This window comes from Hordeum vulgare, chromosome 1H, assembly GCF_904849725.1.
Source record: "Hordeum vulgare subsp. vulgare chromosome 1H, MorexV3_pseudomolecules_assembly, whole genome shotgun sequence".
In the NCBI taxonomy this organism is placed as follows: Eukaryota; Viridiplantae; Streptophyta; class Magnoliopsida; order Poales; family Poaceae; genus Hordeum; species Hordeum vulgare.
In genome coordinates, this window is record NC_058518.1 from 35570398 (window position 1) to 35596465 (window position 26068).

A 26068-nucleotide genomic window follows, 5' to 3' on the forward strand; every position below is an offset into this window, starting at 1 on the left:
AGGGTCATTGGTCTCTTTCATGCTTTCCAGGAGCTGAACACACACGCCATCGGGGTCGTCAGGTGCCCGACTGGCGATGTGGTCGGCACGACTCTTGTGTGGCTACGATGTCGGCTTCGGGCGGAGTAAGTATGCTATTGAGTTTTGGGAGTCGGTCTCATCCGACGTGTTCGAGAGGTTGCCGCGCCTCACTTTGTCTTCCTGGAGTCGGAGATGCCGTGGCCGGGCCTTGCAGCGACTTTGACGCTAGGCCGGTGGTCGGTCATGGCGCTGGCTCGGCTCACGCTCAGTATTTTTCTCTTACAATGCTCGTCGACAGAGTTGGAGCTGTCTGATAGTTGGCACATGCGGTTGGCTGTTTTCAGTGGTTGGTGTGGGCCTCGGCGTTTGCTTGCAGTGATGGCTTTATTGATGGTCATCGATGGTGGAGCCAAAGTTGCCCTTGGGTAGGTTGATGACGATGACACCCGGTTGCAGCCTCAACGGTGTTCTCTCTTCGGTGACGTGTGTGCGTTTTTATGCGGGTTGTCACGCCGCCCTGTGTGTTATGTGTGGACATATTATAACGGTTTTCGTCCGGTTGTCCCTTAATTAACCAACCAATTTTCTTCTTTATTAATAAGATGAGCCAAAGCTTTTGCCTTCATTTCAAAAAAAAAAAAAAACGAGTCGGCTTTACGCGACACCACATCAGGCTGGGAGTCCAGAATTGAATCGACACGTTCGCTAGCCATATGCTGCGCGGATCAGCTGGCATCCACTATGGTGATCAAAACAACGTGTATCGATAATATTCTCGAATAACTTCAGGGAGAACGGATGCTCGTCGCAGCGGACCTGCACAGTTAATTTGCAGACAACTTCTAATCGTGAGCGTATGTTCTTGTATGTAAGCGACTTTGATTACATTGTGTTTAAAAAAAAAGCTCAACTTCTAGTCCAAAAGCTTGGACTAGTAAGATATCACCTTCCTGCTCGGGTCTTCATACGCGCTTAAGCATCTTCAGGACAGTCGACGCAGCAGTGCCAAACAACCTTCTGGATCGGTACTTACTTGTGGGCGCCGGCTTACTTGCTACTCTCGGATAATTCCTCTCCAACGTGCCAAGAAGAATATGAGAGTGCCTTTCAGCTCTCAACTTCTCGGAGACGATACCGGCATCAAAAATATATAATGGTAACTCTTTCTTCGGTGTATAGGCAGGAAAGATACTCGTAATAAACCTTGCTGTTAACACTGACCTCCATACCGGGAAAAACCGATCTCTTGCATACAGGTGACTAACTCGTGGTTTCTTTGCCGCGGCCTGGTTAACACATACATAATCAAGATACATCAATGTCAACAACGCACACAGAGCATGCATATTTTAACGTGATCAAACAAAATGTACAGGCCCATTTGTGAGGTTTAAAACAGGAGCAATAATAATCAACCACCCCTCAGATGTATGTAGAAGAAACAAATAAACGTAAGCTATAAAGATACCAACCTAAACCAAGACAAACAAAGCCTGCATATGGATTACTATGTCATCGCACACGAACAATCAAATAAAGAACAGTCTTGGCCAAGCATTTTGATTTACCACTTGGTCTACAAAAATCGCATGCTTAATAGCAGGTGACGACAGTACAAACAATAAGCCCAAGATCCTAAGCTCCCATAGATCGTCCCCCACCCCACCCCCACAATTTTTTTGTTAATTCAGTGTACAAAAGGGAACAGAAAAGGCAGGTGTCTCTCTTATGCATACACTTTTAGTACGAAACAAGATCATTTGCACATCATCAGTTGTCAAGAAAACTTTAAAACAGCTAGACGCGGTTCATAGATCCTTTTTTGGGCAGCGGAAGAGAACTGTTCAGGAGCACAATGCTTTATTGCTTGGAAAAATGTTTGCAGACGCGGTTCATAGATCCATGCCAGTTGGCCGACGCGTGTACCACACCGGTTCGACCGGATAGCGGGCGCGAGCGGTAGGCGAGCCCGTGGCCAGCCGGGATTAGTGCGCTTCATTAGAGACGCGGGCACCGGTTGCGGTCGCACAGGACGCGGCACCTAGAGCGTGTCGCGGAGCGGATTCAGCGGGAACACCTGGTGCACCTACAGGCGACGATCCCGAGGGGGGTTTGCTCCTTGAATCGGGACACATGAAATAATGCCCGGCTGGGGCACTTTCCGAAGGATGTTCATAGCTTCGTTTGTCCGGAGTGTCTCCTGTAACATCACAAGGCTCATGCAATTCGGTGAGAGGATTAGTCAAGTGATCATTACGGTTGTTTTCCCCCGGTGCAAGATTGGTGAGATGGGGGGGGGGTAATAAGAGAATTTCTTTGCAAAGCAAGGCACCATCATTAGGGTGTAATTCAGAGAAAGGAAATTTAGTCTCATAAAAAACAACATCACGTGAGATGTAGACACGTCCAGTGGAGACATCGAGACACTTGACCCCTTTATGCTGAGCATTATACACACGAAAGACTCATTGTTTGAAACGAAACATAAGTTTTCGATTGTTGTAGGGACGTAGATTCGGCCAACAAGCACAACCAAACACACCTAAGTGTAGTCTGGTTTGGTATGCAGGAGCCATTCTATAGGAGTTTCTCCATTGATGACACGACTAGGAAGCATGTTGATGATGTGGACAGCTGTAAAAAAAGGTTCATCCCAAAATTTGAGGGGCATGATGGCACCTGCCAAGAGAGCCAACCGAACTTTGACTATATGTCTATGTTTGCGTTCGGCAGGCCCGTTTTGTTGGTGAGCATGAGGGCAAGACACATGATGTGAGAAGCCAAGTGTTTGGAAGAAGGAATTCAGTTTTTCATATTCCCATCGCCAGTCAGATTGAACAACATTGATCTTACTGTCAAACTTACGTTCAACGAGTACTTGAATTTTTTAAAAATCTTGATAGCACCACAAGCATGTTTATTGTATCTTCTAAGCTCAGGAATCAACGGGTAAAGACCTCAAACGCATCTATCTCGATAGAATACTTTCTTCGTGGCCTGATCCTTTATCAAAATGAAAAAATATGAAACTCAACGAAAACATGGTTATCAATGGTGATGCGATGAACGGAGAGAAGATTTTTGTGTGTTGTGCGGACATGCATAATTTTCCTATGATGTATTTTACGAGAAGGGGTACGAATGTGGCAAATCCGCATACCTACACCGCTGGCTGTGTGAATCTGGTCATTCCTTTGGTATTTCTCCTGAAGATTTACCTTTTCAAGTTCACCGGTGAGATGCTTCGTGCCACCACTATCAAGGTACCAGTTTGTGTTGACGCCATAGGAGCCATCAGCAGCAGCATCAACCTTCGCATCATCTTCAGAGGAGGCTTCGTCTTCGTCAAAGCGATGCCAGCAGTCCTTGGCGATGTGCCCATGTTTGCCACAGATCTGACATCACACAGGATCCGGGCGGGAGCTGGTGGAGCCACCACGGTGACCCCTATTGTTGGTGGAGGGGGGGGGCGTTGCGGGAGTTGGTGTTGCAGGGCTTGCCCTTGGAGCGAGGAGAGACACGGGAATGGGAGGGAAAACAACCACGTCCTCTAGTCGCCGCATTTGCGAAGGACTTGAAGCAGCCGCCCGAGTTTTGAAACTGGGCGACCCGTTGGTTGAAGTTGCTGAGCATGGCGTAGAGCTCGTCGAGGGTGATCGGTGTCACCCAGGCCTCGAGGGAAGAGACGAGCGGCTGGTAGTCCATGCCAGCCCATGGAGGCGGTAGGAGATCCGTTCATCATCCTGGATCGACTTGCCGGCGGATGCAAGCTTATCGCGAGGTCGCGCATGAAGGCGATGTAGGTGGCCACCGATTGGTTGCCCTTCTACGCGTTGATCAAGGCAGTATGGATGTTGTTGACTTGGCTCAAGGACTACAACGAGAACATGCCTGTCAGCACCGCCAGGAGCCCGTGCGCTGAGGTGGTCACGGTCACCGTGATGAGCACCTCTTTGTTGAGGTTGTTCAGCAGGTAACCAAGCACCTGCTGATACTCCCTGACCTAGATTGGGTGGTGAGGGTTGGGTTCAGAGGTTTCCTTGCCGTCCTTGTCTTTGGCGATGGGAAACTTGGCCGGCCCCGGCGAGGTGCCATCGACGTAGCCGAAGACACTGGCTCCCCTTAGACGCGGCGTGATTTGGGCACGCCACAACACGTAGTTCGTGCGGCAGAGATTCTCCGTGACCTGTCCGTTCAGGCTCGGCTGGGAAGCACCGTAGGAAGACATGGCTAGCGCTTGGGTGAGGGTTTTAGAGCTAGAGATTGGAAGAGGAGGCTCTATTACCATGTGAGATTTGCGGTTAGTGTCTTGCCTCATTAGAGGGACGCCTGGCGTGTTATATAGAAGGGGTCCACCTCCGTGGATAGCGCATACATACGGTTGAGATTACAACTTGAGAATCAAAGAATAGAAGGAGGAGATAGAGCCGGCTATGGTTGGAGAAGATAAACCTCATTAGGGTATCAACAACCTCCTAACCGCAACCGTGAATCTATCCTATTACATCACGTTACATCATGTTTAATACTATATACCCCTACCTTTACTCCCATTCCATAAACCTGACCATTTTAGTGTATCGCGTCATGAAGGACGTATTACTAACTAACCTGCGAAATCTCCTTACTAATGTTGCTTCAAACGATCTTGTGGATGTGTTGCCTTTGTTGAAGGACTTCGTCCCAACTGATGTTATTGATGATAGGTTCCTCCTGCACGGCATGCCCTTCTCCTTCAGACAGGCCTACTCAATCATCACGGACGAGGACGACATCGACCCCTACGGTGGTCTGAGGTTCCGATCATGGTCAAGATTCTTGGATGGGTCCTCGTCAAGGATCGGCTCAACACCAAGCACAATCTCCTCAAGAAAACGATCACCAACAATTTCATCTGTCCTCGATGTGTTGCACCGGTGGAGGATGCTGCTCACCTATTCGTTTACTGCCCGTTAGCGGTGAACGTGTGGGATGCCCTACAGCTAGATGCTCCACCCTCGCTTGCTGCAATTTGGGATATTGCCTTGCCAGCTGGACTCGACTATTACGTTTGGCTGTCGGTTGCGCTCTTTATTTTGTGGAAAATCTGGGACTTTAAGAATGGTCGTGTTTTTCACAATGAGGACCACATGACTAGGATTACGGTTCTTAATCTTGAAAATGATTTCTCCCTCTGGACCTTCAAATTTGCTCATAAAAAGGTGGCTGCTATGTCTTGGTACCAATACCTTTACCTGCGCACTCCTGTAACCACGCCTTTGCCACTTTGAGTAATGCTTTCAAGTGGGGATGCCCTGCCCCCCGTGGGTGATTTAAAAAAAAAGAGTTTCAGCTCTACCAATCAAATTACTGTTGAATTTGTACACGTAAACTAAAATATTGGAGATCCCTGAAATTATAGCCTGGAGACTCGAGTGTCGCTCTCGTCATCCAAATGAATTTTACACATTAATGTAAACAGTGGAAAGAAATTAAAACACAAAATTCAAATTTCATAAAAAATATGGTAATCATCATACAGCAAAATAAGAAATAGAAAAATCGAGAGGAACTCAAGTTCAAATATGCTTACTCTTTTATTCTTGACTTCTGGAGTAGGTGATCCAATGGCTGCCTTGGTCAAATATGTGTCCCCTATTTCCCATGAAAGAACTGTTACAGCCTATTTTGCAAAACTTGCGACGCACATTTAAAATATCAACCTGTGAACCGTGTTCATGTAACATACTATCCGGCCCTCCACAGTCATAGGGGGAGCTTCAAGAGCATGAGAAAGAACGAATCAAAATATTGTTAAGTAATCATCTATGGATACAAAAAGATAACAACCATAGAAGCAGAAAGCATGAAGTTAAAAATCAAACCAGTCAAGGTCTTCGATGCAGATTTCTTTTCCGCTATAATTCTGGAGAACTGCTGAAACTTTTCCAAGGACTTCCTCATGAGATGCCTGCATGAAATTCTTCTATAAACCAAGTAACAATACTAATTAAGTTTGACTTATCATTTTGGTTTCATTTACTTGATAAGTATCCAAGCCTACTCAACTGATGTGCTATCTACGTACTATCCTGTTCCATAAACCCAAATGGCCATGTCTACCACCACTAGTAGAAAACAGGGCATTGAGCCAACCACATTTGACCCGGATTGGATATAAACCGGTTCTAAAGGGTCTGTCCGCTCGGCCCCCTCCCTGCAGCAAATGGCAGGAAGGCCTTTAGGACCGGTTTGTAACACAAACCGGTCCTAAAGGTTTTTGGACCGTTTGCTGCAGGGAGGGGGGCCCAGTGGACAGACCCTTTAGAACCGGTTTGTATCACAAACCGGTTCTAAAGGTTTTCTCATTTTTGCAGCAACTGCAGGGCCCCGCTGTCAGACCCTTTAGCACCGGTTTTTGACACAAACCGGTCCTAAAGCCCTCCTCTCCTTCCTCCCTGAGCACCCTATATTCCACCCCATTTTTTCTAGCTCGAGCTCAACTCCATTTTAGCTCTCTCCTTCCTCTTGGGAGCTCTAATCCATCCCCATTTTTCTCCACCATTTGTCAAAATTGTTGGCACCCATCGGTCCTACGGTTAGCATCAACATTCCCTCTTCCGGCATTGCAAGTTTTGCTCGTTTTCTTGCTCATTTCATTTTTGTTGTGCTAGCTAGGTGTTTGATGAAATGCCTAAGCTAGAGAGAGTTCATCATTTGTTATGTATACATATGCAATTTGAGCTCAAATTTAATTATGATTTGTGGGTTTTTTTAGTGTCGCGCGCCTTGTCCCCTTCCTCACCGCCGTCGATCGCCCCGTCACCGACACAACCTTGGTGAGCCTATTGTTTTTATTTACCAAAACAAATTTTGATTTGTATGATTTACATATTTACTTGTATATAATTTTCTTATTGTGTAAGATTTTTTTTATATGTATAGCGCCATGGTTTTGATATCCGTCCCCGTTGGCCCTCGTCCAGTCTATGATTCGGATGTGGTATATTATCTTTTATAACTACATATTTTCATTTCCTGATTATATGACAATTAATTACGCCGACCAACTTGACATAGATATTTTTATCTAGGAGGTAGTGGAACCGGAAATGCCAATCGACCCTATTGGTGAGAAGTTACACTTAGTTGAACAAGAAAATGTTGGCCTGAAAGAAAGATTGAAAAAAACTGAAGAAAGGTTGGAAAAAACTGAAAGAGAGAAGATGACCTTAGAAAAGGTTCTTGCCGGTGTCGTCGATGGTCACAAAAGCGAGATGGACGCAATGCGTCTGAAGATTAGAAAGATTAGAAAATATGCAATTAGTAAAGAGGCTTGGTATCATTATGCCGTCGGGTCAATTGTTACCTTTGTTGCGATTTTGATCGCATTTGTTGTTGTTTTTAAATGCATTAATTAGAGAGAGTTTTGATGGTTGGTTTCAGTGTGTGTTTTTATGAGAACTATATATGTATGGTCACTACGCTACTTTGGTTTTAACGTGTGATGAACTTTTTGTATTAATTAATTAATTTAGTCATGATGATTTAGCATAATGGTTTTTGATAAATTTATATAATGCAGATGAACCGGCAATGGATGTACAGTGATCGACGTCGTCCCGAATTCCTTAATGGCATGCATAGTTTTCTCAATGTGGCTGAGAAAAACAGGCAGAATGGATTTATTTTTTGTCCATGTAAAAAATGCCAGAATAAGAGGAATTTCCCTAACTCAAGAACCATACACACCCACCTGTTGCAAGAAGGCTTCATGCCCAGTTATTTTTGTTGGACCAAGCACGGAGAAAGAGGGGTTGTAATGGAAGACAATGAAGAAGAAGAGGATAATGATAACTATCCTATGTTCGGTGAACACGGTGATACTGAAATGGGGGAAGACGAGCCTGAACTTGAGGACATTGTTGATGAGTCTGATGATGATCTTCGTCAGGTCATTCGTGAAGAACAGATAAACTGCGGAAGTGAAATCGAGAGGTTGAAGTTGGAGCGCATGTTAGAAGATCACAAAAAATTGTTGTACCCAAATTGCGAAGATGGCCAGAAAAAGCTGGGCACCACCCTAGAATTGCTGCAATGGAAGGCAGAGAATGGAATATCTGACAAGGGATTTGAAAAGCTGCTGAAAATAATGAAGAAGATGCTTCCAAGACATAACGTGCTGCCCTGCAGTACGTACGAAGCAAAGAAGGTTGTCTGCCCTCTAGGATTGAAAGTGCATAAGATACATGCATGCATCAATGACTGCATCCTCTACCGCGGTCAGCACGAGAATTTAAATGCCTGCCCGGTATGCGGTGCATTTCGGTATAAGATCAGGCGAGATGACCCTGGTGATGTTGAGGGCGACGACCGCCCCAGGAAGAGGGTTCCTGCCAAGGTGATGTGGCATGCTCCTATAATACCACGGTTGAAACGTTTGTTCCGAAACAAAAAGCATGCCAAGTTGCTGCGATGGCACAAAGAAGACCGTAAGGAAGACGATATGCTGAGACAACCCGCTGATGGGTCGTAGTGGAGAAACATTGACGATAAGTACGAGGACTTTGCACGTGACCCAAGAAACTTAAGGTTTGGTCTAAGTACAGATGGCCTGAATCCGTTTGGGGAGCAGAGTAGCAGTCATAGCACCTGGCCCGTGACTCTATGTATCTATAACCTTCCTCCTTGGTTATGCATGAAGCGTAAGTTCATTATGATGCCAGTGCTTATCCCAGGCCCGTCGCAACCCGGCAACAACATTGATGTGTACCTGAGGCCACTGGTTGATGAACTTTTAGAGTTATGGGCTGACGAAGGTGTACGTGTGTGGGACGAGTACAAACAGGAGGAATTTGACCTACGAGGGTTGCTGTTTGTAACCATCAATGATTGGCCCGCTCTTAGTAACATCTCAGGACAGTCAAACAAGGGATACAGCGCATGCACACACTGTTTAGGCGAGACTGAAAGTATACATATAGGCAAGAATGTGTACCCGGGGCATCGTCGATTTCTTCCAGACAGGCATCCCGTAAGAAAGAAAGGAAAGCATTTCAAAGGCGAGGCAGATACACGGAGGAAGCCAACCCTCCCTAAAGGTACTGATATATATGACATGGTCAAAGATATAAAAGTAATCTTTGGTAAGGGTCCTGGCGCACAATCTGTTCCGAATGACGCCGACAACCACGTAGCCATGTGGAAGAAGAAATCTATATTCTGGGAACTACCCTATTGGAAATTCCTAGAGGTTCGCTCTGCGATCGACGTGATGCACGTGACGAAAAATATTTGCGTGAACCTGCTAAACTTATTGGGCGTGCATGGGAAGAAGTCGAGAGATACACCAAAAGCACGGCTGCACCACCAACGTATGCACGAACGAGACGACCTGATGAATCGAGAGAATTTCAAAGGTCCTGCCAGCTACGCTCTTGCCAAGGAAGAGAAGGAGATATTTTTCCAAGTCCTGAGCAGTATCAAGGTCCCGTCTGGCTACTCGTCGAACATAAAAGGAATACTAAACCTGGAAGAGAAAAAGTTCCAAAACCTAAAGTCTCATGACTGCCACGTCATGACCCAGTTACTTCCGATTGCATTGAGGGGGCTTCTGCCAGAAAACGTGCGAGTACCCATTGTGAAGCTATGTGCATTCCTCAACGCAATTTCTCAGAAGGCAATCGATCCAGCAACTCTACCAAGTTTACAGAAGGACGTGGTCCAATGTCTTGTCAGCTTCGAGTTGGTGTTCCCACCAACCTTCTTCAATATTATGACGAACCTCATAGTTCACCTAGTCCAAGAGATTTCCGTTCTCGGTCCTGTATTCTTACACAATATGTTCCCCTTTGAGAGGTTCACGGGAGTCTTGAAGAATTATGTTAAAAACCGTGCTAGGCCAGAAGGAAGCATGGTCAAGGGCTATGGAACAGAGGAGGTCATTGAGTTTTGTCTTGACTTTATTCCTGACCTGAACCCGATCGGTGTTCCTCAGTCGCGCCATGAGGGGAGACTGCGTGGAAAAGGCACGCTAGGAAAGAAATCAACAACATGTATGGACGAGCAATCTTTCACTCAAGCACACTACACAGTTCTAGTTAATTCCAGCTTGGCGGCTCCATATATCCAGGAACACAAGGATATTTTACGCTTGGAATACCCGGAGCAACCTGAAGATTTCATTGCTAAAGAACACGCGAAGACTTTCGGCGGTTGGTTGCAAAGACGTCTCATTAATGACAACATTGTTGAAGATGAGCTATACTTGTTGGCCAAGCAACCATCTTCGACTGTATTGACCTTTAAAGGGTACGAGATAAATGGTAACACATTTTACACGGCAGACCAAGATAAAAAGAGCACCAACCAAAACAGTGGCGTCCGGTTTGATGCAAAAGATGACAACGGGCAAAGGGTCACATACTATGGTTACATAGAGCAGATATGGGAACTTGACTACGAACCTTCCTTTAAGGTCCCTTTGTTCTGGTGCAAATGGTTCGACCTGTCAGGCGTGAAGGTAGACCCGAAATACGGAATGACAACAGTGGATCAGAATAATCTTGGGTACGGCAATGATCAATTCGTCCTAGCCAATGATGTCGCTCAGGTTTTCTATGTGAAGGACATGTCTAGCAGACCGAGAAAAAGAAAAGATAAGGAAGCGAATACATCAGACGATGAGCCAAGGCGCCACATAGTTCTTTCAGGGAAAAGAAACATCGTGGGAGTCGAGGACAAGACAGACATGTTAGAAGATTACAATAAATTTGATGAAATTCTTCCCTTCAAAGTCAAAGATGATCCAAGCATCCCGTTAAATGATGAAGATAGTCCATGGTTACGGCGCAATCAGAAGAAAGGCAAGAAGAAAAATAGATAGGGGGTGTTGTTGGTGATGTGTAATAATGTATTAAACCTTTTATGTAATTGTGTTGACCATTTTGATAAATATTAAAAATTTGACCAGTTTCCACTAAATTTGATCATTTTGATAAATATCATTTTTATTTTTTAAGTGTAAAAATGACATTTTGACAATTCGTAAATAAATGTAAAAAAACAGAAAAGGGAAACAAAAAAATAAAATAAAAGAAGAAACAGAAAAAAGAAAAAGGAAACAAAAAAAAACAGGAAAAGAAAAAAGGAAAAAATAAAAATAAAAGAAGAAACAGGAAAAAGAAAAAGGAAACAAAAAGAAAAAGAAAACAGGAAACAGAAAAAAGGAAAAAAGAAAAATAAACGAAGAAACAGGAAAAAGAAAAAGGAAACAAAAAGAAAAAGAAAACAGGAAACAGAAAAAAGGAAAAAAGAAAAAGGAAAAAAACCTTTAGGACCGGTCTGTAACAACAACCGGTCCTAAAGGCGGGTTCGGTTCGCGCCCGAATTTTGGACCCTTTAGCACCGGTCTGTGTTAGCAACCGGTGCTAAAGGGTCTTTAGCACCGGTTGTTAAGACAGACCGGTGCTAAAGGCCCTATACCTCTCCGGGGTCGCCAACTTCTCGCCTTCCCGCGCGTGCCTTCTCTCCTCGCCGCCTCTCTCCTCGCCGACTCGGCCTCTCTCCTCGCCGCCTCGCCGCGCCGTCGCCTCCTCGCCGCGCCGCCGCCTCCTCGCGCCGCAGCCTCCTCGCGCGCGCCGCCGCCGCCTCCTCGCGCGGCGCCGCCTCCTCGCCGCGACGCCGCCTCCTCGCGCGCCGCCGCCTCCTCGCGCGCCGCCGCCGCCTCCTCGCGCCGCCTCGCCGGCCGATGATCCTCGCCGCCTCCTCGCCGCGCCGTCGCCTCCTCGCCGCCTCTTCGCCGCGCCGTCGCCTCCTCGACGCCTCCTCGCGCCGCCTCCTCGCGCGCCGCCCCAGGCCGCCTCCTCGCCGCCCCACTTTGTCTTCTTCACGTAAGGTATATCCATGCATATTTTCGTATATCCATATTGTTGTATGCTTGTAATTATAACCGTCGATATTAGTTTTTTTCTGGCCCGAATAGGACATCCTATAAAAAAAAGTTACGTGAAGCCGCCTTCATCATATTCCGACGATTCCGTACGTAAAACCCTAAACCGACGATTCCGACGATTCATAGTTTACCCTAAACCGACGATTCCGTAAAACCCTAAACCGACGATTCCGACGATTCCGACGATTCATAGTTTACCCTAAACCGACGATTCCGACGATTCCGTAAAACCCTAAACCGACGATTCCGACGATTCATAGTTTACCCTAAACCGACGATTCCGTAAAACCCTAAACCGACGATTCCGACGATTCGGACGATTCGTAGTTTACCCTAAACCGACGATTCCGTAAAACCCTAAACCGACGATTCCGACGATTTCGTAAAACTTTCCGACGATTACAATTCCGTAAAACTTTCCTACGATTCCGACGATTCCATAACTGCGGGGAAAGTTTCCGACGATTCCGACGATTCCGTAAAACTTTCCGACGATTACAATTCTGTAAAACTTTCCTACGATTCCGACGATTCCATAACTGCGGGGAAAGTTTCCGACGATTCCGTAAAACTTTCCGACGATTCCGTAAAACTTTGCGACGATTACGACTCCGACGATTCCGTAAAACTTTTCCGTAAAATTTCCGGTTCCGTAAAACTTTTCCGTAAATAATTTTGCTAAGTTAAATTCTTGTTACTAGCAGGTGTTGAGCTATGGATCCCCAAGAACCACATGATCAGCACGCCGATCAGCTCGTGGAAATGGGTGAGGCGGAGAAGGAAAGATACATGTGCCAGATGATTTTTGAAGATGCAACGGCCATATATCATGATGACGACGGTGGGCATGCGTTTAGCAATCAATTTTTGAACGACTCCGGTGACGGAGCTGAGAATATAGAAGATGTAGTAGATGAAGAAGTGCCCTCCGGAACAAACTCTGCCAATGTATATCTCAAGTCACTGTTGACGCAACAATTAATTTGTATTGCACTTACTAACGAATCATTATTTTCCCGTTTAGGTGCCCTCCAGAACACCTAGCGCAAGTACTGAGACAAAGTCGAAACGAGGCCCGGCCGCAAGGTTGAAAGATACTGCAAGGTACTCGATCGATAAAGTTGCTGCTGATGGCAAACCACTGGAACCCCCAGAAACTTATCGCAAATTTGTAAATCAGTGCGGAGTTGTTGTAAGAGACCTGGTCCTGATCAACTTAATAGAATGGAATAAGCCGAAGACCGGCGCCAACGTTGGAGCTACTTATGTCGATGACAGATTGAAAAGAGTGCTTTCCGACACGGTCTGGCTAAATTTCAGCGTAGCGGAAGATAAGAAGAAGAAAGTCGAGGAGTGGGCTTTGAAGAAGATGGCCACACAATTCCAGAGGTGGAAGAAAGACTTGTGGAAGAAATATAAGGACGAAGATCCAGTTTTCACTTGGCACCTAGTGAAGATAAGAGACGCTTGGCCTGATTTTAAGGCGTACAAGAAATCGGGTGTCTTTACATCCCGATCAGCCACAAATACGGAGAATGCGAAGAAGAAGAAATATCACCATATTTTGGGGTCAGGTGGCTACATGACTGCCCTGCCTAGGTGGCGACGCTATGAAGATGCGCTTCTGAAATGAAATATCATTCCACAGACACATGACTGGCCCGATAGGTCCAAGTTCTGGTTGTTCGCGCATGGGGCAACGTTGGACGCTGAGACTGGGATGATTGTTGCGGAGGGACCATGGTCGGAAAAAATAAGACAAGTCGTATCAGATCTAGAGAAGGCAATAGAAGGTGTTCGAAAAGGAACTTTTGTTCCCGATAGAGAGAACGACGACTTGGCGAAGGCACTCGGGAACCCCGAAAAGTGGGGACGAACACGAGGCTTTGGAGCCACTACCCCGTGGAACCAAGGGTTTCCGGCGGACCTTGGCACTTACAGAAGCCGTGGTAGAAGCAAGAGGAAGGCGCTGGAACGAATAGCGACATTAGAAGAAAAGGTGTCGTTTCTCTTGAAGAAAGGGGAACACCGTGTACCTGACACTGAAGAGGAGGAAGAAGATCCTGCACCTGACGCTGATAGGCAGCAATTAGAAGACGATCCTGTAGCAGATGCCGTCCCATCTCAGCATAGAAGCAGCGTGGGTTCCACGCAACTGCAGCTAGAAGACGGTCCTGCAGTCGAACCGTCGGCGCCTCACTACCCCGTGGATGATGTCACGGAGAAGACAAACTGTGAGATACATATGCCAATGGGGAACATATCCTTCATGGTGGCGTCAGGCTATGCTTTACCGAATCAACCTGGAGCAACCTACCATGGTGGTCAGATTCCAGCATCCCATGCTCGTGTCGGTTGTCAACAATTACGCCGGGATGCCAGTCAATTGAGCTTGATATTCCTGGAGGTGAAGGCGAGAAGACACTGGGAGAAATGGAGCTTGGTATCATCTTGTGGAAGAAGAAACACATCGTGTTTCCTAACGCGGCGCCAAGGCCACCGACTCCTCCAAGTACAATTATGCACCACCTCCAACAATTACTGAATGTTGCACCACATGTAAGCCTATTTTTAATAGTTTTTTCACTTTCGTACAGAGAATGCACGACCTCCAAGTCCACCCCCCAATGCACCTCCAAGTCCACCCCCCAACGCACCTCCAAGTCCACCCCACAACGAAGATAGGGAGCCCGAGGCCGAGTGTCCATCGCCCGTGCACTCCAGTGAGCCGACGGATGCGCGCACTACGGGTACGGCAAAGCGGAAGCTGCAGTTCAGAAGAAACGGGACTCCTCCCAAGAAGAGAGAAAGGAAACCCAATAAAGTCAAGACTCCCCCGAAGTTACCAGGCCTGATGACTCCGGAGGAACTAGACGAGGCCGTGAAAGCCAAAAACAAAGCATGGTTCGCACGGTTTCCCCTGAAGCCCCCTCCAGACATCTGGAAGGAAACTCTGAAGAACGTACCAAAGTGGAAAATTGAGCCCACCATCGACAACTTATATTATCCTGAACCGCCGCCACCGCCGCCCCTTTCAGACTATGAACGGTTCATTGAAAAGATGCACACCGCACAGATGAAGCAGGCGGAGCAGATGAAGCAGGCGGAGCAGACGAAATGCGGGAAACAAGTTCCCCAGCTCGGACAACAAGAAGCACAGTCAATTGCCCCGCTCAAGGTGTTATCTGACCAGGCTTCAGTGTCCGGTCCACGCATGGGCGACGTAGGTTACGCTATTGCTGATGTGGTATATAAATATAAGCCCGAGCAGCCTCTGGTCGAAAATCCTAGTGCTCTAACAACCCAACTATGGAATTTACATGGTTGGTACTTGGAGGCCGCAAGGCAAAAGAGAGACTGTATCATGGCGGCAGTTCAGGATCAACACTACTTCGGAGAGTACGGTGTGGAGGTTGGGTTCGATGATTTTTTCCAGATGTACAATCAACGTGCCCTCGACAAAGCTATCGTCAGCTGCTACTGTTTGTAAGTGTTTTATTTGTGTAATTTAATTATTTAGTTAAGCTCGCGTTCATTGCCCGTATAATTATCACTCACGAGACATTCTTTTTGTACGCTACTATGCAGAATGAAGATTCGTGAATGCAGGCTGGCAGGAATCTGGGACTTTGGGTTCATTGACCCGTATTCTTTTCATCAAGAGACAATAGAAAAGTTCAACAAGGATACACCGGATGATTTGCTAAGGTTTTTGAAGCGACAAAGTACCAAAAAAGAAATACTTTGGCCCTACGGATTCAAGTGAGTGTTACTGTCTTGTACACATTCCATTTTGCTTACCTGATGTTAAGTGTAATTGATGAGTATGCATGACTGCGTGTGTACACGTGCGCAGGTCCCACTTCATATTGTTCATCATTAGAATCGATCAAGGAGTGGTTGAAGTCTGGGACCCGTTAACCTGGGACGCTGACAAATGGAAGAGCGCGCGTCAGATGCTTCAAAGGTATATATATATCGACCTCTTTCGTTCATCGGCCTCTTTTTCGTTCATTTCCTGATATCAAGTAAGTAATAATTAACTCTTGTATTCATTTTTCTTTGTCGGCCAGGGTTTGGCAAATGTTCATCAAGGAAGAACCCGGTACATGGGCAGACAAGCTCGACTTTCAGATTAACAAAGTAAGTAGTACTACGTACCCTGGTTTCAATACCATTACCATTCTCTTGATTATTATTAATTTGACCGAATTATGTTCTCGTATATAGGGCGTCCCGCAACAACCACAGGGCACTGATTATTGTGGATACTACGTTTGCGAGTACATTCACAGGATTATCAATGAGAAATCCCGTACTTCCAGAAATCTAGAGGTACGTAACCGGATCTTCACAACTTTATTTATGTTGCCATCAATTATGTTAGTTTTGTTCATAACTTAATTGTTTTCATCTACTTCTTTTAAAGCTGCAATGAAAGCGGACGATGCTAAGACCAATCCAACGTTGCAAGGCAGTTGCAGAGGAATTGGCAGGATTTCTCCTCACGCAAGTCATAGATGAAGGCGGAGAATTTTTCCATCCTATGAACCAATAGCCAGCTCCCTTCTCTATGCAAGTATACAGCTATAGGAAACGAACTTCAAATTATGTAATGATAATAGGTCCAGTACTTCGTGTTACATGTATATATATACTTTTATTTGGTGCATCAACATTTAACCGCAAAGACGGAATCGGAGAAACACTTAACCGCAAACACGGAATCGGTGTTTCCGGATACGTGTTTCCGATTACGTGTTCGTAAAAAACGGAACACGGACACACGGAATCGGAAATACGGAATCGGAAAGACGTAAACGGAAATACGGAACCGGAAACATGTAAACGAAAACCCTGAAAATACGGAACACGGAAACACCGAAATACGGAATCGGAAACCCTGAAAAGAAAAGGAAAAAAAAAGAAAAAAAAAAGCATTAGGACCGGTTGGTGTTACCAACCGGTCCTAAAGGTCCTCCGCCTGCGCGCACTCTTCGGCGCCCACGTGGAGGCCTTTAGCACCGGTTTGTAAGAGACCGGTGCTAAAGGGGGGGCCTTTAGTCCCGGATACGTAGCACCGGATGTGTATCCGGGTCCAAAGGCCCTTACCAACCGGTTCTAATACCCCTTTCTCCACTAGTGCACAACAGATCTCAAATGTGCTTTACCAGTACACTTCCATCCTCAGGGTTTGTAACCAGGAGAAAACAACCAAGATATATGTCACTGTCAAGAAACAAGACATAGACATCTTAATAAACCTTGCTGTTAACACTGACCTCCATACCGGGAAAAACCGATCTCTTGCATACAGGTGACTAACTCGTGGTTTCTTTGCCGCGGCCTGGTTAACACATACATAATCAAGATACATCAATGTCAACAACCCACACAGAGCATGCATATTTTAACGTGATCAAACAAAATGTACAGGCCCATTTGTGAGGTTTAAAACAGGAGCAATAAAAAGCAACCACCCCTCAGTTTTTTTTTTCGAAAAGGAGGCCACGCCCCGGCCTCTGCATCGAGTGATGCATACAGCCATTATATTAAAAAAACTGAAAAGATCCGAAGTGAGTACAAAGTCGAAAAGTGAAATTAAAATAAATTACAAGGCGATGAACGCCCAAGCCAAATATGTGGATAGGAGTAGTTGACTAATTCCCTACTCTATCAGCATGTCGCCATCCATATCGGCTGAAGATAACCTGAGCTACCATCTCCCATCGGGCACACCCAGTAACCAAAGGCTCCCTGGTTTCCACAGGAGTGAGTAAGGACCACATGCGGATCAATGCGGTAGCCCTGAAGATGACCTGCAAAAAGTTAATGGATTGTTGTCTGTTAAAAACTAGGTCATTCCTGCAATTCCATATAGCCCATAAAAGTGCCGAAGTTCCTACTCGGATTAATTTAGCAAACCGGATATTAACCCCGTCAAGCCATGTCCCAAATAACATGTTAATACTAGTCGGCGGGGTTATGTTAAAGGCTATATGGATTGAGCGCCATAATACTTTAGCCATAGGGCAGTCCAGAGGTGCTTGATAGTTTCAAACGTCTGACAAAAGGTACATCTCCGATTTCCTTTCCAATTACGCTTAGCCAAGTTATCCTTAGTTAGAACAACTCCTTTGTGGACAAACCACAAAAAGATTTTTAACTTAAGGGGAACCTTGACGTTCCAAATATGTGAAGATTTTGGAATGACTGAACTGTCAATAACATGGTCATACATCGATTTCACGGTAAACTTCCCATTGGAAGTGAGTTTCCACACAATCCTATCCGGGTCATCAGAAAGATTAACATCCATTAGCCTTCTGACTAGATGTAGCCATCTGACCCATCTATTTCCTATCAAGGATCTGCGAAACTGTATGTTGAGAGGCATCCCATGTAACACTGCCGCAACAGTTGTCTGTCTGCGTTGGGCAATGTGATACAGCTGCGGATATTGAAGAGCCAGAGGTTCGTCACCTAGCCAGGTATCCTCCCAGAATCTAGTAGTTTCACCATTTCCGATAATGAATCTAGTCCTGTTAAAAAAGGCTATTTTTGTCTTCATGATACCCTTCCAAAAAGGTGAATCTCCAGGTCTCACAGTGACCTGGGCCAAGGTTTTCTGCTGTATATACTTGTTCTTCAGAATTTGTACCCACATACCTTCTGATTCCACAGATAGCCTGAACAGCCACTTGCTGAGCAGACACCTGTTCTTAACCTCTAAATTTTCAAGCCCCAACCCTCCCTGATCTTTGGGTCTACAAATAATATCCCATCGAGCTAGCCTATATTTGGTCTTGACCACATCACTCTGCCAGAAAAATCTTGATCTGTAAAAATCCAACCTTTTGCGCACCCCAACTGGTACTTCGAAAAAGGATAGAAGGAACATTGGCATACTTGTCAACACTGAGTTAACTAAAACTAACCGTCCTCCGTAGGATAGTAGCTTGCCCTTCCAGCAGCTCAACTTTTTCTCAAACCGATCCTCGATGCACTTCCATTCCTTTATGGATAATTTTCGGTGATGAATAGGGATCCCTAAGTACGTAAATGGTAGTGAACCACTCTCACAACCAAAAAGTTGATTATAAGTAAGTTGTTTTTCTTTTGCTTCTCCAAAGCAGAAGAGTTCACTTTTAAAGAAGTTTATTTTCAGCCCAGATAGCTGTTCGAATAAGCATAATATTAACTTCATGTTTCTGGCTTTGTTGAGATCATGTTCCATAAAAAGGATTGTGTCATCCGCATATTGTAGGATGGAAACACCCCCATCTACTAGATGTGGTACTAGTCCCCCTACTAACCCTTTTTCATTAGCCCTTCTGATCATGAGCGCTAACATATCTGCTACGATGTTAAATAGAATCGGTGACATAGGATCTCCCTACCTAAGACCCTTTAGTGTCTGAAAGAAATGACCAACATCATCATTCACTTTAATACCGACACTACCCTTTCGTATAAAATGATCGATGTGCTTTCGCCAAATCTCGCAAAACCCCTTCATGCGTAGAGTTTGTTGCAAGAAAGACCATTTGACCTTGTCGTATGCCTTTTCGAAGTCTACCTTAAATAAGACTCCGTTAAGCTTCTTGGAATGTAATTCGTGAAGGGTTTCGTGGAGAACAACCACCCCTTCGAGAATATTTCGGCTAGGCATGAAGGCCGTCTGCGAAGATTGCACCACAGAATGTGCCATCTTAGTTAACCTATCTGTCCCCACCTTTGTGAAAATTTTGAAGCTAACATTAAGCAGACATATGGGGCGAAATTGTTCAATACGCGAGGCACCCTCTTTTTTTGGTAGCAGTGTGATGGTACCAAAATTAAGATGAAAGAGTTGTAAGTGTCCAGAGAACAAATCGTGAAACATTGCCATAAGATCTTTCTTAATAATATGCCAACATCTCTTATAAAACTCAGTCGGGAACCCATCTGGCCCCGGCGCTTTACCGTTTTTCATACCCTGAATCGCCTGTAGCACCTCTTTCTCTAGGAATGGAGCAGATAAAGACTCATTATCGGCTTGTCCGATCTAAGGAATATCCGCGGTCTGATGCTCGTCCATAGACACAAAACTATGAGACGTAGCACCAAACAACCTTTTATAGTAGTTTGTGATGTACAACTTTAGATTCTCATGACCTACTATTGTACCCTCATCTTGCTCAAGTTGAATAATCCTCTTTTTCCGATGTTTGCCGTTTGCAATCAAATGGAAAAATTTAGTATTATCATCCCCCTGGACAATTGCCCTAACTTTCGCTCGGATAGCCCATTTCATTTCCTCTTCGCGAAGAAGGATCCGGACTCTATGTTCAGACTCGTTCTTTAAAGCCCTCTCTTGGTCATCCAGCATGCGAGTTTCTGCCTGACGATCTAGAGTATCTATTAATTTGAGCAATCTCTCTTGCTCCTCTCGATAGACCCCAGATATATTCTTAGCCCAACCTCTCAGAAATTGTCTAAGATGTCGTATCTTATTTTGCCAGACATCAACACTAGAGTTCCCACCCGCATACTTGTTCCATTCCCTAGAGATTATGTCGACAAACCCCTCATGTGTGAACCAGCTTGATTCAAAAGAGAAAACATCACTTTTCCCTTTGTGAGTGGCCTGGCCAGAATCTAGTAGGAGAGGTGTATGGTCAGATATCGCCTTTTGAAGTGCACATACAGTGACTAACGGGAACTTTTGTTCCCAGTCAACACTTGTAAGTACCCTGTCCAACTTTTCGAAAGTTTGATTAGGTAGAGAATTGGCCCAAGTAAATTTCCTACCTGAGAGATCAATCTCTCGTAGATTGAGACTCTCTATAATTGTGTTGAACATAAAAGGCCATCTGCCATCAAAGTTATCATTGTTCTTCTCATCAGCTCTCCTGATGATATTAAAATCACCACCAACCACTAGTGGTAAAGTGTCATCGCAAATTCGAACCAAATCAGCCAGAAAAGCTGGCTTTTGCTGTGCTTGTGCAGCCCCATAAACCGCAACCAGAGCCCATTGGAACCCATCCTCCTTGGTTCTAATTCGAAATTTTACGGAGAACTCCCCAAGCACTACTTCTCGAACTTGGAGTGTATGACACCGAACACCAAGTAAGATCCCTCCGGATCTTCCTCTTGGTGGGAGACAATGCCAATCGAATTCAACACCTCCCGAAAGAGACTTTAGAAATTGCGATGTAAAATTATCCCTACCTGTCTCCATCAGCGCGATGAAATCAAGATTATGATGTAATGTTGTTTCTGCAAGGAATCGTATTTTAGCCAAGTCTCTCAGACCTCTGCTGTTCCAAAACATTCCTTTCATATTTCATCATGGAATTTTTTAGCAGTCTTGAATCGAGCACTCCTACGACTTGCAGAGACAGTATAGACCCTCCTTTTATAAGTGAGTTTTGGTTTTTCAGAAACATACTCCTGGTCCATATAACCAGTCGTATTTTCGGCACCCTCATGTAGTGTAGCATTGGGATGCTGATCTATCTGTAAGCCCTCCTGAGACTCCTCTCTGTCCTCAGGTGAGACTAGATTATCACATAGTAAATTCAGACCTCCCATGCTAGATATTGCCTCATCATTCATTGGTTTAATGGCCGCTATGGTTCGAATAATATCCAAAGCCCTATCAACTTCTAAATCCAATAAGTCGTTAATAGATTTGGAAATTTCTTTACTATTACTACCCATGGTGACCCCCACAGAGGTAGCATTATCTATGATTTCTTGCGGTGAAAAATGAAGAATAGAATGCTCAGTATTAATGGACATACCTGTCGAATTCTGAACATCCTTCATTCTAGCCGCCCTCATAGCACGACCAATCTGTAAATCATCCACGTCCGGCTGGGATTGTGCCCGATTACTAGACCGTATGTCTGGACCCATCGGATCTGGAACACCGCCAAACGCTATGACGTCATCAACTGAGATCTCGACAGGCCGTGGCGCAGAAACATCAGCCCCCTCTTCCATTGCATGTCGAGTAATCCCAGTAAGCCCATTTGTGTTCAAACTTGCCACTCCATTGGCCTCCCCCAGCGTTGCTCCCATCTCGCCTCCTGCTCGCTCAGGAACGTGTGCACCCATGTGCACCTGGCTGTCAGCCTCCGTAGTGGTGCGAGCCACATCATCTACCCGACCGTCGGCTGCAGGGTGTAACACACGTAAAGCCCCACCCCTGCAAGCCCCAGCATCCATCATCTCATTCTCAGCCGGCTGGAAGTGCAGTGGTGCTGGTGTACTATCGGCACTAGCGGCCCCAAGTGGAGGAGCAATACCATGCATGGTAGTGAGCTCCTCCTGATCACCAACGTCATCCATGGTAGCGATACCATCCCCAGCACCTAACTCCCTCTCTGAAGTATCTCCAACCGTGTTAAGACACCTCTCTGGATGAGTCTCCGATTCCAACATATTCTCAGTTTGGTTAGAAGCAAACTTAGCATCTGCTAGATATGCCTCCAAAGAGACAGGTTGCAACATAGTAGTAGATTACAGAATACCTATGTTGTTCCGAGGATTCTTTCCTGTGAACCTTGGAAGTCTTGTCTGTCTACCCGAAGGGGAGTATAAGGACCGGCCGACTTTTGTCGGCGCCGATGCCGGTTTAAAAGATCCAAACCGCAGATCCAGGGCAGTCGCAGAAACCCCATGATTTGTGACAGTGTCTGAATGTTGCATATCATTAGTGGGTTGTGATTTCTTCTGAGCAGAAAAAGTATGCCCTCGCTCAAAGGACTTACCATCCTCCTTAGCACCATCTGCATCATCTCCATCGGTCATATTGGTATCCTTATCAGTTCCAGGTGAATCAAAAAGAGTAGGACTCTCTATTTCCAACTGGAGCGTGTATCGCATCCCTTCAAAAGTCCAAATGACCTCATCTGGAATAATCTGAATATCTAGCACGCTGACAAGCATCCTCGCGATACCCTTGGCTCTAGTGAACACCATGTCCACCTCCTCTGTCTTACCAATAAGCGAGCCCAAACTCCAAACAACGCGAAAGTCATTCATGGCCCTGGTCGGAGCTCCTGCAAAGTGGACCCAAATCTGAGGTAGAGGAACGCCCTTCGGCTCCTCACTCTTCCAAGCCTCAAACTCAAGAACACAGCTTGTGCTAGCCACTCTGCACATACCGAATTTCAGAAAACGAGCTAAATCCTCCTTGGTAGGAAAAACTACCTTGAAGACATTGTCTGAAATCAAAACCGGGTCCCACCAAAAAGTTGCGGAAACAAGTTCCTTAAGCTGTTGCACCACCTGCTCGACAGTCAAGATTCCCCGAGTCACCGTCACCGTGCCCGTGAACCCAGCATCCGGTGTGTGAGGAGATGATGTTGCCGCCGGTGACTCAAAGAACATAAGTTCTTGGCTGGAGACGCCATAGATAGTCACAACGGGCATATTCCCAACTGTAAGAGGACACTTAGCCCCACCATGCGTTGGCCTAAGGCAGATCACACAGAGCTCCGCCTTGCATTCAGACACAAAGTTCCCCGCCTCACCGCAACGGTAGCACACCATCTTCTCTTTCTTGCGTGCCCACTTGGAAGGCCTATCACCACCCTCTCCTTTTGCAAGCACAGCAGCTTGTTCAAGTATAATCGGGTCAGCCACCACCTTCTCTGGAACTTCCTCCCTAGCAGTATCATCCGCCGGCGGTTCCTGAACTGGCAGATGAGGCCTTGGCTTCCTACCTCCGCCTCTACCTGCCCAATTCTGTCGAAATCCCCCTCTCTTGTGATTAGTGGGTCCCGACGTCCCTGGAACAAAATCCCCAGCCGGTGCAGTGAACGAATGGTTAGGTCCGTTGTTGGGAGGTGCATGCCCACGGCCACCCCCATATGCTGGCCCTCGAAACTGGCCCTCCCCATAAGCATTGCCGCCATCACTGCCCCATCGACCTCTCTGATGTGGCCGCTGATCTACATGTTCCCCAACCTGACCGTGAGGACCGAGCTGCCGTCCTGCCTGCACTGGCCCAGGAGGCCGAGCTATATGAGCCGCGGCCAGCTGCTTCGCGTTGGGGCGATCCCCCTGTGCAGCAGGTCTAGGCGGCACAACCGGAGGCGGTCTGGCATTGCCCCTGCCTGCCATGCTCACAGCAATGGAAGGAGGAGGCACCCGCGCAGCTCTTCCAGAACCCAGCGATGGGAAGCCACGGTGTAGTATTCGAGGAACCCTAGGTTCAGGTGTCGTCGTACAGGCGTTGTGCCCGTGATTCTCGCCTGAAGCAAATCGCTCTGGGTTATCTGCCGTGATCGTAGCCAACGCCTGGGCCTTATACCCAGAACCGATGCTGTCCGACTTGGACGTGGAGTCCGGGCTTTCCACCTGGACCATATACCCAGTGGAGGTAACTTTGGCCAGATCGGAACCGACCCCCGCAGCCTCCGTTACCGATTGGAAAAAAGCTTTCCTGTGATCTCGCACAGAACACGGCCAATTATCGCTGTGGGCACAATTTTCGGACTTTCCATAAATTTCTTCTTTCTTCCCTTGGCTACACACCATCTCGCCGCCGGTAGGAAGTCAGAAAGTGTAATCGGTGCAAGCTGCACCGCTGACAAGGGGCCGATCCATGGACGAACGGTGTGCTTCGACACAGTCTTCTTCGGTCCCCTGGATGAAATTTTAACCCGTTGTCTGATGGCATCCTCGAAACGAACAGCAATAGCTGCTGCAGTAGAACGCTCAAATACCTCGGGATCGATTTCTTCAATCTCGTCCTCCGATTCCGGATCCGCCAGGACCCAAAATCGCCCTCCAAGAGATGGATTAGAAATAAGTTCAGTACTCACCTGATGAGCCTCATGACGGTGTCTAACTGTGAGCTGGTAACCATCCAGCTCCATAGTTTGTCCGATCATCGGTTCTTCCCCATCTGTCAAGTAACGACCTGCAAGAATATCATAGTCATCATCCCTAAGAGTGATCCAGCGAGATACCTGATGGAGTTTGATGGATCCCGATCTCTGCGCTTCCTCCTCGGTAGAGGTGTCCACGAACTCCACCGTCCAGGTCCGATGCGTAGCCCTGCAGATCCCATCGTCATTGATTGCCGCCGCGTCGCCCAGCGAAATGGATTCCACTCCCGGCGATTCATGGGCGGCCGGAGAGATCCCTCTGATCGGCTCACTGACGACCGAAGAGAGAGCACCGTTGGCCGCCTCCGAGTTCGCACCTCCTTTCGCCTCAGGGGAATGGACGGCCGGAGAGCCCCCTCTGATCTGCTCCCTGATGGCCGAGGGGAGAGCGTCGTTGGCCGCCTCCGAGTTCGCCCGATGGGCGGCTGGAGAGCCCCCTCTGATCGGCTCTCTGACGGCCGAGGAGAGAGCGCCGTTGACCGCCTCCGAGTTCGCCCCTCCTTTCGCCTCAGGAGCCATCCCCTCCAACTCTAGCCGAAAAATGGGAGAGATTTTCACTTCCCGGCCTCTGCACCAACAAGGGATGCATACGGCCATTTTAGTATGAGTACCAAGATAAACATGGTCCTCAGAATTTTTTAAAATGAGTATCAAGATTTTTTGATGAGTAGTTTTATCACACGCCAAACTTGATCCTCAATAAATGGGAGAAAACTCCGTGTGCATCACCTGTCAATTCTAAGAATTAAACTCGGGTCGTTGGGCTGCACAATCGCATGCCCAACCACCCCTCAGATGTATGTAGTAGAAACAAATAAACGTAAGCTATAAAGATACCAACCTAAACCAAGACAAACAAAGCCTGCATATGGATTACTATGTCATCGCACACGAACAATCAAATAAAGAACAGTCTTGGCCAAGCATTTTGATTTACCACTTGGTCTACAAAAATCGCATGCTTAATAGCAGGTGACGACAGTACAAACAATAAGCCCAAGATCCTAAGCTCCCATAGATCGTTCCCCCCCCCCCACCCACCCCCACAATTTTTTTGTTAATTCAGTGTACAAAAGGGAACAGAAAAGGCAGGTGTCTCTCTTATGCATACACTTTTAGTACGAAACAAGATCATTTGCACATCATCAGTTGTCAAGAAAACTTTAAAACAGCTAGACGCGGTTCATAGATCCTTTTTTTGGGCAGCGGAAGAGAACTGTTCAGG

General features: G+C 46.4%; 1 protein-coding gene across 1 annotated transcript in view; it reads right to left on the reverse strand.

Annotated features, from left to right (window-relative positions):
- Nucleotides 1–983: 983 nt before the first annotated feature.
- LOC123396168 overlaps nucleotides 984–26068 on the reverse strand; it is a 34981-nt gene continuing 9896 nt past the window's right edge. The window contains exon 9 of the mRNA XM_045091215.1: nucleotides 984–1307. Coding sequence (XP_044947150.1) covers nucleotides 984–1307 — 324 coding nt within the window. The remainder of the gene's footprint in view (nucleotides 1308–26068) is intronic.